At 33.9% G+C, this 12,770-nt stretch overlaps 1 protein-coding gene across 1 annotated transcript; it reads left to right on the plus strand.

Annotated features, from left to right (window-relative positions):
- Nucleotides 1-1,862: 1,862 nt before the first annotated feature.
- On the plus strand, nucleotides 1,863-11,980 carry LOC114042197 (olfactory receptor 10AG1-like). Its single transcript, XM_027860863.1, has 2 exons — nucleotides 1,863-2,295; nucleotides 11,388-11,980. The coding sequence occupies exons 1-2, from the start codon at nucleotides 1,863-1,865 to the stop codon at nucleotides 11,978-11,980; spliced, it is 1,026 nt and encodes a 341-aa protein (XP_027716664.1).
- Nucleotides 11,981-12,770: the final 790 nt, after the last annotated feature.

Consider the following 12,770-nt stretch of genomic DNA (forward strand, 5'->3'; position numbering starts at 1 on the left):
GTCATACAGACTATTTGTGCCTGACCTGTGGTAGAGTATTCTGAGCTCTATTGGTATGATGAGCCATAGGCAGACATACGGCACATTGGCCCTGACATAATGATGCCATTTTGCTCCTCTTCAAGGAAGAATGACAAACAACAATAGTTAGTAAGTGCTTTTAAGGAAGGAATTATTTTTGCCTCTTTTTGTATCCACAACCTTAGCACTGTGCCTGACCTTTAGTAGGCACTTAATAAGGGTTGATTGATTGATTGAGTTAGGTCCTCATAACAAGTATACCTCTAACCAGGAATATTCTAAAGCCTTCTTGAAATGACTCATAAAGTCAATTTTTAGATTTTCAGACTAACCATTTACACTTAGGAAAGTGAAAATACAAAATCTTAAGGCCTGGTATTCTATTTTGTAGACTGTCTAGCATTGTGAAACAAATATGGAAAAATGTTAATAATGCAGATAAATTTTAAGATGTGTCATGTGTACATTTTTGAGAGGTAATTGTTAAACACATGCCAATGCATCCCTATTAATCTACATCCAAATTGTATGAATGTAAAGGCTAATCTAATCAACAGATCATGGAATTTAGACCTAGAAAGGACTACAGAGGTAATGTCACTCAAAACTCCAGCTTTAGAAAAGAAAATGAGGTCTAGAGAATTGATATAAATTCCCCAAGATCATACAAGTATTTATGAGGAGATCTGGAATTTAAAACAGTTTCCTTTGGTATCTTTTGTTACTTTTTTGTTTTACCTTTTCACAGCTCAAATTCCTCCAGTGAATTATCCCAAAGCCTCAGGGAGGAATCATATTTACTGATTTATTCCACAGATAAATGCTATGGGAAAGAGGAGAATATTGAGCAAATGGTATTTGCATTTTTTCCCAATCAGTGAACAGAACCTTATTTAAGTCTTAATTTTTGCAGGAAACCTTTCTGAGTCCTCCTTAATCTTAATGGCTTCTCCATGACATTGTCTTCAGTTGATTTTCTATTTTTTCTCTGCACATAATTATTTTTATATCATATCCTTTAATAAACTGTGAGCTGCTTGAATGCAGATTTTTCATTTTATTTTCTTAGTATTTCCTACACTTATAGGAGTGCCTGGAAAACAATAGGAGGTTAATAAATACTTTTTGACTGACTAAAATCCCAAAAACGTGAACTCATTTGGCAAATTGAACATAAATATGGTCTGGGAATACTGGATATTAAAAAGCAGATCTTCTGAGTATATAATCATTCTCTTTGGATTACATAGGGCTTCCATATTGTATCCATTAATCAGACAAGACACATTTGTTAAATGCTTACTATTTGGCAGACAGAGGTATTCTAGATACTGTGTATGCAAACACAAAAGCTAAAAACTCTACTTTGGAGGAAGGTTTACAATCTAGCTAGCTGAGATGCCATGTATATATTCAAAGATTATTGTGAAATACAGCCTGTGAGCCAGAGATGCAACAAAGTATGGAACAATTCTCTACTCCTTGTTATAATTTTGTCCTACCAAGACTGTGATACATTGTCTTATGAGGAAGATACTTGTATCCAAAGTGATCAACAAGGGTTTCATGGAGCGAGTGGTATTTGAATTAAGCTTTGAAGGAAATTGAATTCTAAGAGCTAGAATTTAGAAGGGAAGATAATCTACTTAAAAGGGAAAAGTAGTGAAAAAGCCAGAAAGATTGTCATTTGTTAGCAATAATATTAAAAGTGGTTTCACTGGATTGGAGTGGCAGTCAATAAACATTTATTAAGTGGCTACTATGTATCAGGAGATGTTAAGCATTGGGGAAGAAATATGAAAAAGATAAGTAGTCCCTATACTCAAGTACATTATAATATAATGTACCCAGAACTCCTTCCTTGTGTTCAGGAGGAAGTGAAAGAGATTCTTCTCCAGAAAGGGGTGAAACTGTTGAGTGAGCAAGTGAGTAACCTGGAGGAGCTGCCTCTCAATGAGCATCATGGCAGCATCCAAGGGAAGACAGACAAAGAGACTCAGCCAGTGGCTAACCTGGTGACTGTCTGCAATGAGATTAAAATCAACTCCTCTGCATACAGCAGTGCCCTGGGTGACCAAATGGCTGGTAATGATGCCTTAATGATTAACAATCACCTCCAGGTGGAGGGAGTCAGTAATATCTATGCCATTGGTAACTGTGCTACTGTGAAGGAATCCAAGATGGTGCACCATGCTGGATTACATGCCAACTTTGTTGTGACCACCATTGTCAACACTTTGAAACAGAGAATGGGAAAAGTCAACACACAAAAAGGTAACTCAAATGTTTTTTGTTTTTGTTTTTGTTTTTTAAATCACAGGATGAAGTTTAAAGGAGTGCATCCAAGTGGGAAGTGAGAAAATGATTGAACTGGGCAATTCTCCTTCTATGGAGGTTTGGGGAGGATCTTTTCCCTCCACCCTCCAATAAGAGGAGTGGAGTATGCTAATGAGATGTGAGTACCAAGGGGAGGTGATTTTGTAGGATAGTGAGATTTCCAATCAGGATATTCAGTAGGGTGTGATGGTGAATTCTAAAGGAGTGTAGCAGGTAGGAAATATGTGGGAAGGGGAATAATGGGTAAAAATTAATTCACCTCTGTTCCATTTGTGCACGAACATTGGTTCCATAATCTCTCTGTTCTGAAATCTAAGACATAGTAACAGACTTCAGCCTGGATATGTTGACATGAAATATTGAACCATAAAACCTTAATCAATCCATCCACTTATTGATAAGTCAGTCAAGCAAAAAAGTAACCAACATTTATTAAATAAGTGTTTATGATATCCCAAACAATGTGCTACACACTGGAAGTGTGAGGACAATGAATAAAAAAGTTCCTACTTGCAATGATGTTACTAATTATAATGATCTAATAGATAAGTATACAGCATAAATACAATGTTAATCAACACATTTGTGTGATCAAGAACCAGCAGGTCTACCATCTACCCCAACTCTTTCTTTATATACTGTTTTCCCAATTAGAATGTGAGCTCCTTGATAGCAGAAAATGTCTTTTTTTCTATTTATATATGAACATAGCAAACATTTACTGAATGAATTTTTCATCCATCAATAATTTAGGAAATGTTTAAAGAAAACTGCTTACTGACACCATGAGCAGGGAAGAAGAGGACATTGCTATACTTACAAGCTCTGTCTCTCCTGACTTCAGATCCAGGCACATTATACTATCTCCAATATTTAAGTCCAACATGTCGAGAGGTCTAATTAAATCCAGTCACTAATAATATAATTAAACTTATATTTATTAAATTTAGTAAGTACTTGAATAGACCTTAGAGAAGGAAATAGGGATTCACATCCTCATTGTAGGAACAAACAAAGGCAGTGTTATGATTGTATGGATTATTAATTTCTCCATCACTTTCTAAAGTCTAGATAGTCTGAATAAAGCAATAAAACTTTATTTGTAGCATTTGCCAATATGAGATGTAAATGCTCATATTATAATGTTAAAAATCAGCTTTCATAAACTAGTTTGAGTTGGCTCTGATATAGTACTGAGCCAAGAAGTTACAATACCGATTAGTATTTGGCAACATCCACTATTCACTTTTGGGCCTGAAATTGTTTCATTCATTGATCAATTATTTATAGATCATATTATTTACAACTAGGTGATCTTAGAGATTACTTTGTTCAATCTCCTATTTTCAGAGAGAAATGAATAGAGGCTAAGAAAAGGGAAGTAATTTTTTCCAAAGTCACGCAGATAATAAACAGAATTGGTTTACAAGTCCATGCTCTGCTATTCCAAAGTCAACACTTCCTGAATGAGCACTGAAATTGGAGTCAGAGCATCTCTGTTCAAATCTTCCTTACGCCATTTATTACCTGAGTGAGTTTACTCAAAACATTTGCACTATTTGGGCCCCAGTGCCCTCATCTATAAAATGAGAGAATTAGAATACACGATCTCTGAGGTTAACTCCAGATCTAAAACAATGATGATATAATCTTATTAATGCATTATAACAGCCTTTTGAAATCTAGGGAGAGAGTCAGTGTTAGATGACTGTTTATTTGATTTTTTTTATTACAATTGTATATTAACTAACATGAAAACTACATTTTACCCTGCATATCATGATGAAATCATAGAAGTTATTGAGATGGATGTCATCATTTTTCAGATGATGTAACATAGGCTTAGACCGGTAAGTGTCTAAGGTCAGATTAAAATTCAGGTCTTCATCACTATGAACCAATTTTTTTATAATTATTATTCTTGTTGTGACAATAACCCTGTGAGGCTGGTACTCCAGATAATGTTTTCATTATTTTACAGATGAGAAAGCTGAACCTGTGGGAGGTGTAATCATGTGCCAGGTTTGCAAAGCGACTAAGAGACAGAGCAAAGAATCCAACTATATTCCCCTGACTCTAACCCTAGCATTTATCCCTACTAATGAAGCTGCCTTAGTAATTGGTGTTGTTGAGCTCTAGACTCAGAATAAGACCTTATTTCTCATTTAAAACAGTAAAAATTGACCTGGGAAAGGCTTCACCCTCATAAAGCAAAGGAAGGGTAGAATACTCTCTACTTAAAGATTTCTCTTTTGAATTCAAAGATAAATTTTGATAGGTGGACAATCATTGACACATGGTTTGGTGGGATGTACTGGAAAGATTTTGTGTTTAACTGAAAAATAATGTGGTGTAGTAGAAAGAATGTGGACATTGGAATTAAGACTCTTGGGTTTGAATCCCGCACTTAGGAGTGGGGTAACATTTGACAAGTCATTTAAATTATAAAGTTTCACTTTCTTAATCTGAAAAGTGTGGGTAATTCCTGTAATAGATACATTACCACCTTACTGTGATATTCAAATGCGAAAGGGATTTAATGAGGTTTGTAAACCTCAAAGTTCTATATAAATGTAAATTGTTTTCATTAAATTTCATAAATGCAAATGTATTCATCAGAGAAAGTAGCAGCTGAATGAATATTTCTAATCTGAGAAAAGTAAGACCATATCATTTTATTATTTCAATTTCAATGTTTCTTAAACACTTACTGAAACATACTTTGTTACTGTTGTTTATTTGTAATTATCTCTACTCTCCTTAACAGTTGAACATTCTATGATCCTACTTGAGTTGCAAGTTCTACAAATGAAATATGAAATTTAATATAAATGATATTAATCTCTTGGAACTAAAAGAGACCTTCCTGACTGAGATGGCATTTGCAATTTTCAAATTTAATAGTTCTCTTTACAAATCAGTTTTTGTCTAGTACGGAACATTGAGAAGTACAAAATCTAATGTAAGGGTCATTGTGTTAATATTTATTATAGGTAAAGAAAATGAGTCACAAGAATTAAATGAGGCTAGTCATATGAAAAAATGCTCTAAATCACTATTGATTAGAGAAATGCAAATCAAAACCTCTCTGAGGTACCACATCACACCTATCAGAATGGCCAACATGACAAAACAGGAAAATGATAAATGTTGGAGAAGACGTGGGAAAATTGGAACACTAATGCATTGTTGGTGGAGTTGTGAAATGATCCAACCATTTTGGAGAGCAATTTGGAACAAAGGGCTATCAAAATGTGCATACCTTTGACCCAGCAATAGCACTTCTAGGGCTATATCCCAAAGAGATCACACAAATGGGAAAAGGACCTACATGTAAAAAAATATTCATAGCAGCTCTTTTTGTGGTGGCAAACAATTGGAAATTGAGAGGATGCCCATCAATTAAGGAATAGTCGAGCAAGTTGTGGTACATGAATGTGATGGAATACCATTGTGCTATAAGAAATGATGAACAGGCTGACTTCAGAAAAACCTGGAAAGTCTTGCATGGTCTGATGCTGAGTGAAGTAAACAGAAGCAAGAGAACGTTGTACACAATAACAGCCACATTGTGTGATGACTAATATTGATAAACTTAACCCTTCCTGGCAATACAAGGATCTAAGACATCTCCAGAGGCCTTGTGATGGAAAATGCTGTCCACACCCAAAGAAAGAACTATGGAAGCTCAATTGTTATTTTTTCTCTCTTCTGTTGAGTTTTGTTTCCTCTTTCTGATGGTTCCTCCTATTGGTTTAATTTCTACTTACAACATCACTAATGTGAAAGTATGTTTAATATGAATGTAAATGTATAACCTATATCAGACTGTGTGCCATCTTGGGGAGGGTGGTGGGGAGGAAGGGGGAGAAAAATGTTGAACTCAAAAGCATATGAAAGTGATTATTGATAAATCAAAATAAATTAATAAAAAATAAAAAAATAATTAAATGAAGCATAAATAAAAGGTAACAAATGAAAAGGACAAATATTATATAAATCATGTATGTGATTTGGAAATATTTGAGGAAAATATTTCAGCTAAAAAATCATAAATTTGAAGGATGCTGCAATTACCATCTAACACAAGGCACATTTTCTTCTTCAAACTTCCTGCTTCATTTAAGAGGAGAATGAGATCTTCATTATTTTCTAGGTTTTGAAAATATTTTTTGATTAAACATTACAACTCTAAGGTTGACAATTTGCTGTAGCTACAAGCAAGGAAATCACAAACCCTTCAACTTTTCCCTAATGTGTTTGAGATAAATATAAATGGATACTGGGGAAATATAAAAAATAGTTCCATATGCCCCAAATTTCCAGCAGAAAACCTCTCTGCTACTTTCCCTTTCAATTGCTTCTGAAATTTTAGATAATATGCTATAAGGATGAATTGGGCAAATATTCACATATACTCTCAAGTAAAGCAAATGGAGATGGCAAAGACCTCAGGTGAATAATTGGTAGGATTAGATGACCTAAAATTCAAGAAGAAAATTCAGTTGAATAAGACAAAAAAGACCCCTAAAAGATATATATATATATATGTATACATATAAATATACTATATATTATAATATATATCTATAAATATGTATAATATTATATATATTATAATATATATAAATATATAAAATGCTAAAGAGATAAAAACATCTGAGGTGGATAGGAGTGAATTCTTTTTAATAGTTTGGGTTATTATTTTTAAAAGTGCAAATGCAGAGGCAGATAATAAATGATGAATACAAATAAATATATGAGTATTTTGATAGAGGTTTGTGAAGAGTATGTTTTAAAGTATAAAATGGGGGCAACTGGATGGCACAGTGGATAGAGTATTGGCCCTGGATTCAGGAGGACCTGAGTTCAAATATCCTCAGACACATCACACTTACTAGCTTTGTGACCCTGGGCAAGTCACTTAACCCCATTGCCTAGACAGAAAAAAAGGATCAAATGAATTTAAGGTGATAAACATAAAAAGGGTCAGAGGAAGAGACACTTTTATGTATATTGAGAAAGATCAAGGAAAGTATTGGCCCACTGTTATGGGTAGATGAGATGATGATAATTTGTGACAGGAGGAAGAGAAACTCAAATTTGTTTTATTCTTTTTTTCTCTGACACACACAAAAAAAATGAACATCAGAAGGAAATGAACACTCAACTTAGCGTAAAGTGGAAAAGGAGAGGGAAAACATTTCTTGAGCTCTTACTATGAGAAAGACACTGTACTAAGAGTTTTACAATATTATTTCATTTGATCTTCACAATAACCCTATGCAGTAGATGCTGTTATATCCCCATTTTACAGCTGAGGAAACAGAGACAGAGCGTAAGTACCTGACTCAATGTTATACAGCCAATAAATTTCTGAGGTTGGATTTAGACTCACTGATTCTGACTTTGTGGATTTAGACTTTGTGATTCCAGGCCCAGTGCCCTATCCATGGTGTCACCTGTGAATGATAAAATGTGATTTTCATGTAAATTATTATTCTTAATTACATTCCTAATAATTTTACTGATTAATCTCTTGGAACAACAACTTAAAATACCTTTAACCCAGTACTGTTTTATGCATTGCAGCATCTTCTTATATTGCTATGGCATTACTGTGTATGATCCTCCCCCTTTGAATGGTCACAGCTGCTCCAATGTGATCACAGGACCTGTGTTGTCACTATGTGATCTTGGTAAAGTCACTTAAATTCTCTGGATTTCAATTCACCTAACTGAAATATGAGAGGTGTGGAATCAATGGCTTTTAAGTTCCTTTTCTACCTCTATATCTAGAACAATATGAAGAAGAAGAAGACAAAGATGAGGAGGAGGAGAAGGAGGGGGAGAAAAACTGGAGGAGAAAAAGGAGGACAAGGATTAGGATGAGGAAGATGAGGAGGACAAAGAGAGTGATGACGAGCAGGAGATTGATGATCACAAAGTCAGAAACATTGTTTCCCTAAACTAATGTCCTTCATTATCAGGGTTGCTCAAATGATAAGGGAACAGAAGTCTTTGAGTTTAGACAATATTGGCTTCAATTTTAGAAAAAAAATAATTCACTGAAATTCCCCACATATTTTTATGGAATATTTTTGAAGACTTGGGTATGGTCTTCACAATTGCTTGAATGAATAGACTAAAACACATGCCATAACAAAAGGTTGTATGTCAGTTTTAGAAGTGATTTCTGGCAGACATTTCTACAGATTTAGGTTGATTTAATAATTTATCAGACTTGAAGATAGAAATGACATGTTTAATAAATTAGCTAATTACAGATAGCTGGGAGAAAGCAGTGTCACCAACTTACTGGATGTCAGTCACTATTAAAAACATAACCATTCTCTGTGTCAGTGAAGTTTAGAACATTGGATTCGTTCTTGGTGTTTCTTTGTCTTTCATATCCATTAAATTGCTAAGTTTTGTTGATTCTCCCCTCTGTATCTCTCATATATGTCTCATATTCCATTACACAATTATAACTTTGCTACAGATTTAAAAAGAGGCAGAGAGCACCTAAAATTTCAATAGATGGTACTTGAAGGAGATGAAGACTTTGGATAAAAGTTAATTAAATAGTAATACATTCTATTGTATATAGGTTCATGCCTTTTTATTTATTTTCACATCAATTCTTTCAGGTGAATGATGACCGTAATATGTGTTATGGAAATCTAGACATTTACTATTGTTTACATTTTACATATAAGTAAATGAAGTCACTAGAAATTGAAATCACTTGATCTGTATCACAAAGCTAAATTATTCAAAGTCAAGATTAGAATTCAGTTCCTCTTCATCCTACACTTTAACCAGCAATGTTGTATTTCCTCCTTCATGACTGGTGCATAAAAATATATCTGGTACTGAGAGTTAGAAAAGTTTAATTAAATTTATAAATATAGATATGAAGATGATATTACCTAGAGTCAGTGGTCAAATAATCTCCAAGGAAAGAAAATACATCAGGAACTGCGATGAAATTCTATAACATTTTGACTAGGTCATTATCTCCCTTCTACACTCCCATTGCTCTTCTTGGTAACTCTCTCTGCATGTTAAAAAAATAGTAATATCTCCTTTCTATATTTACCTGGGCTAGTCCTCCATTACCAGCGTCTCAGATAAGCTTGCACTCCTAACAATTACTATTATTATGTCCATACAAATAGTTTCCATTCTCTCAGTGATTAATGGTCAACTAGCTACCCAGGCAGAAAAAAAAAATATGATAAATAATTATCTGCATTAGTGGCCTATAACAAATTAATTTATAATTATTTCTAGAGTCTAGCAAAAAGATAAAGAATTAACACAAATAAATTAATGTGCAATTTAGAGATTCAAGCATCAATTGGAAGGTATATACTTTGAGATAACAATCTAGCTGGTGGTCCAAAAATCTTTCCCTAAAAACAGTCCATTATAATAATAAAAAACATCTACTGATCATCTATTATGTGCAAGACATCATGCAAGACATACACTTGAGATGGTAGTCTCACTTTCAAGGTATTAATAACCTAATTATTGACATTAAATATAAAAATATAATTGGACTACTAAGGCTGAAAAGTGTTACATAGTAAATTTCAAATCAATAGTACAAAATGTAAGTTTTCTAGAAATTCAAACATAGAAGAGATTGCCTAGATTTGGGATGATCAGAAAAAGCTATAATTTTACAGAACATGGGAAACTTGAACTGTGCTTTGAAGAGAAATATTCACATTGACAGATTATGCATATTTCTACCTCTAAAATGTCAACTAAAGTAGGGTATGTACTTGAACATATGCATATTCACCTATGTGTATGTGCACACCCATGCATGTGTGTATATATAGGTATTGGTGCACTTGTACACAGGCACGCATACACACATTTGTATATGTGACACTATATAAATAAACATGTGCACAATGTGTATTTTAGTAGTTATACATACATGTGTACATATATGCAAACATTCAATGCATATATACTCCTATACATACATGTATGTGTGTGTCATTTGCAAATTTATTGAACATAGTACCTATGTCTTTAACCAGTCATTGATAAAAATTGAAATAGTCCAGATTAAGGGGAGACTTTTAGGGAATTACACAGCTCAAGACCTACTCCCAAATTAACATTGAAACATAAATATTTCTTGGTCAGCCAGCCATCCAATTGTATAACTTTATTCATATTTAATCTTCACAAATATCTTATGAGATATTTTACTAAAAGCTTGGGTAATTGCTGAGATTTGAAACCAAAAGTGATTAGTGATGACTCAAGGGAGAAAAGATACATTTTGTCAGTGAGGTAAAGATTTAAAATAAGGCAGAAGGATTACACTTTTTCTGCCTGCTCTGAGGATCTTATCAGGAGCATGAGGTAGAAATTCCATGGGCAAAATAGGCTATCCTCAAGAGATGTTGGGTTCCCCTTCCTTGGAGGACTCCATTCAGAGACTGTATTGGGCACTTGTCAGGTATGTACAGTTGAAGTTCCTTTTGTGTAAAGGATGAGAATGAAAACCACTGACATGCCTTCCAACACCCCACTCAATTTTGTGATTCTACAATCTAATTCTACCCATTCATTTTTCAGAGGTAGAAATGAAATGCCAGAGAAGAAAAATTATTTGCCATTGCTGAATTCAGTATTTTCATATATGGAAAGGAGAAAAAAGGAACATAATATCAGGAACAAATTTCACTCTCATTATGGAATTTATTCTTCTTAGGTTTTCTGATCTTCCTAATCTCCAGGCATTTTTATTTGGTGTATTCTTAGTCATCTACATGAGTATTTTGATAGGAAATGGCCTTATCATTGTCATAACCAAGGTTGACCCAGCTCTCCAAACACCTATGTATTTTTTTCTTGGAAATTTTTCCTTTGTGGAAATCTGTTACACATCTGTTAGTCTCCCAAGAATGCTGATGAGTCTTTTGACAAAGAACAGACATATTTCTGTAGTGGCTTGGGCTGTTCATCTTTGCTTCTTTCTTATTCTTGTTGAACAGAGTATTTACTGCTGGCTGTGATGGCACATGACCACTATGTGGACATTTGTAAGCTTCTGTACTATCAAGTCATCATGAACCATAAAGTATATATCCAGCTGGTCATTGGCTACTGGGTCACTGGGATGTCAGTGGTCATAGGGCAGACCTATCAGATTTTTTCTCTACCTTTATCTGGTTCTAACAAGCTCAATCATGTTTTCTGTGACATGCTCCCAGTAGTGAAGCTGACCTGTGGAAACACATTTGCAAATCAAATCTCAGTCTACGCAGATGCTGTACTCTTTGCATTGATTCCCTCTCTATTGATACTTGGGTCCTATGTAAAAATTATCTTGACCATCTTGAAGCTGTCATCAGTCACTAGAAGACACAAACTGTTCTCCACTTGTTCTTCTCACCTCATAGTTTTCATCTTATTCTTTGGGCCTGGTGTCATTGTTTATTTCAGACCCAAGTGCAACCACTCTGAAGGATTAGACAAAGTTCTTTCTCTATTCTACACCACTGTGACACCAATGTTTAACCCTGTGATATATACATTAAGGAACAAAGATGCCATCGGAGCTTTGAGAAAATTAACACTGAAGTGAAAAAAGGATCATGAAACAAAGCACTGAATTTACAAATCCTTTCTTCTTTGCTTGTTCCATAATTCTCCTAGGAATCTAATTCCAATATTTTCTCTTTCCTGTCTTGTAACGTCTCACCATTATCTTATTGCAATCTCGAATCTTTGAAACACCTTGCTTAGTAGGTATAAGGATGTCTTCTATGACTATTTAACTTAAAAGACAAAGTTAGAATATCTTTGATGATTTACTATTAATATTAATCTCCTCATGAGAGAAAAGATAAAGGCAGACAATTATCTCAATTATCCAGAATAAGATTATATCTGTAGCACTCACAATATCCAGCCAAGACATAGATTTTTCTTAAAGATAAAGTTCATGAAAAGATAAAGCAAAATCATTATTTTGCTAAGCCCAGAAAGAGAAATACATTATATTGTATTTCTTTAATTTTAGTAAAGCATTTATACACACTTGATTTCTGGACATATGTACCATCCCCCCTAAATAAGTCTTCACTTAAAATCACTAACAACAACAAAAACAAAAAGAAAATTATCACATTATTTCACAATATGTACAACACTTTAAACTCAGTTTTCTATACCTCTATCGAAGGGAAAAGAAAAGTTTGCTGTATTTTATCTCTTCCTCACAGCCAGGATGAATCATTATACTTACATATCTAAAGCTGAGATTTCATTGCCCTTTCCATTTATATTGTTACAGTTAGTGTACATATTTCTCCTGATTCAGCATCTGTTTATACATATTTCCACATTTATTCAAATTGTTCATATCATAACTA

The sequence above is a fragment of the Vombatus ursinus genome, unplaced genomic scaffold, assembly GCF_900497805.2.
Source record: "Vombatus ursinus unplaced genomic scaffold, bare-nosed wombat genome assembly UNPS02014291.1, whole genome shotgun sequence".
Classification (NCBI taxonomy): Eukaryota; Metazoa; Chordata; class Mammalia; order Diprotodontia; family Vombatidae; genus Vombatus; species Vombatus ursinus.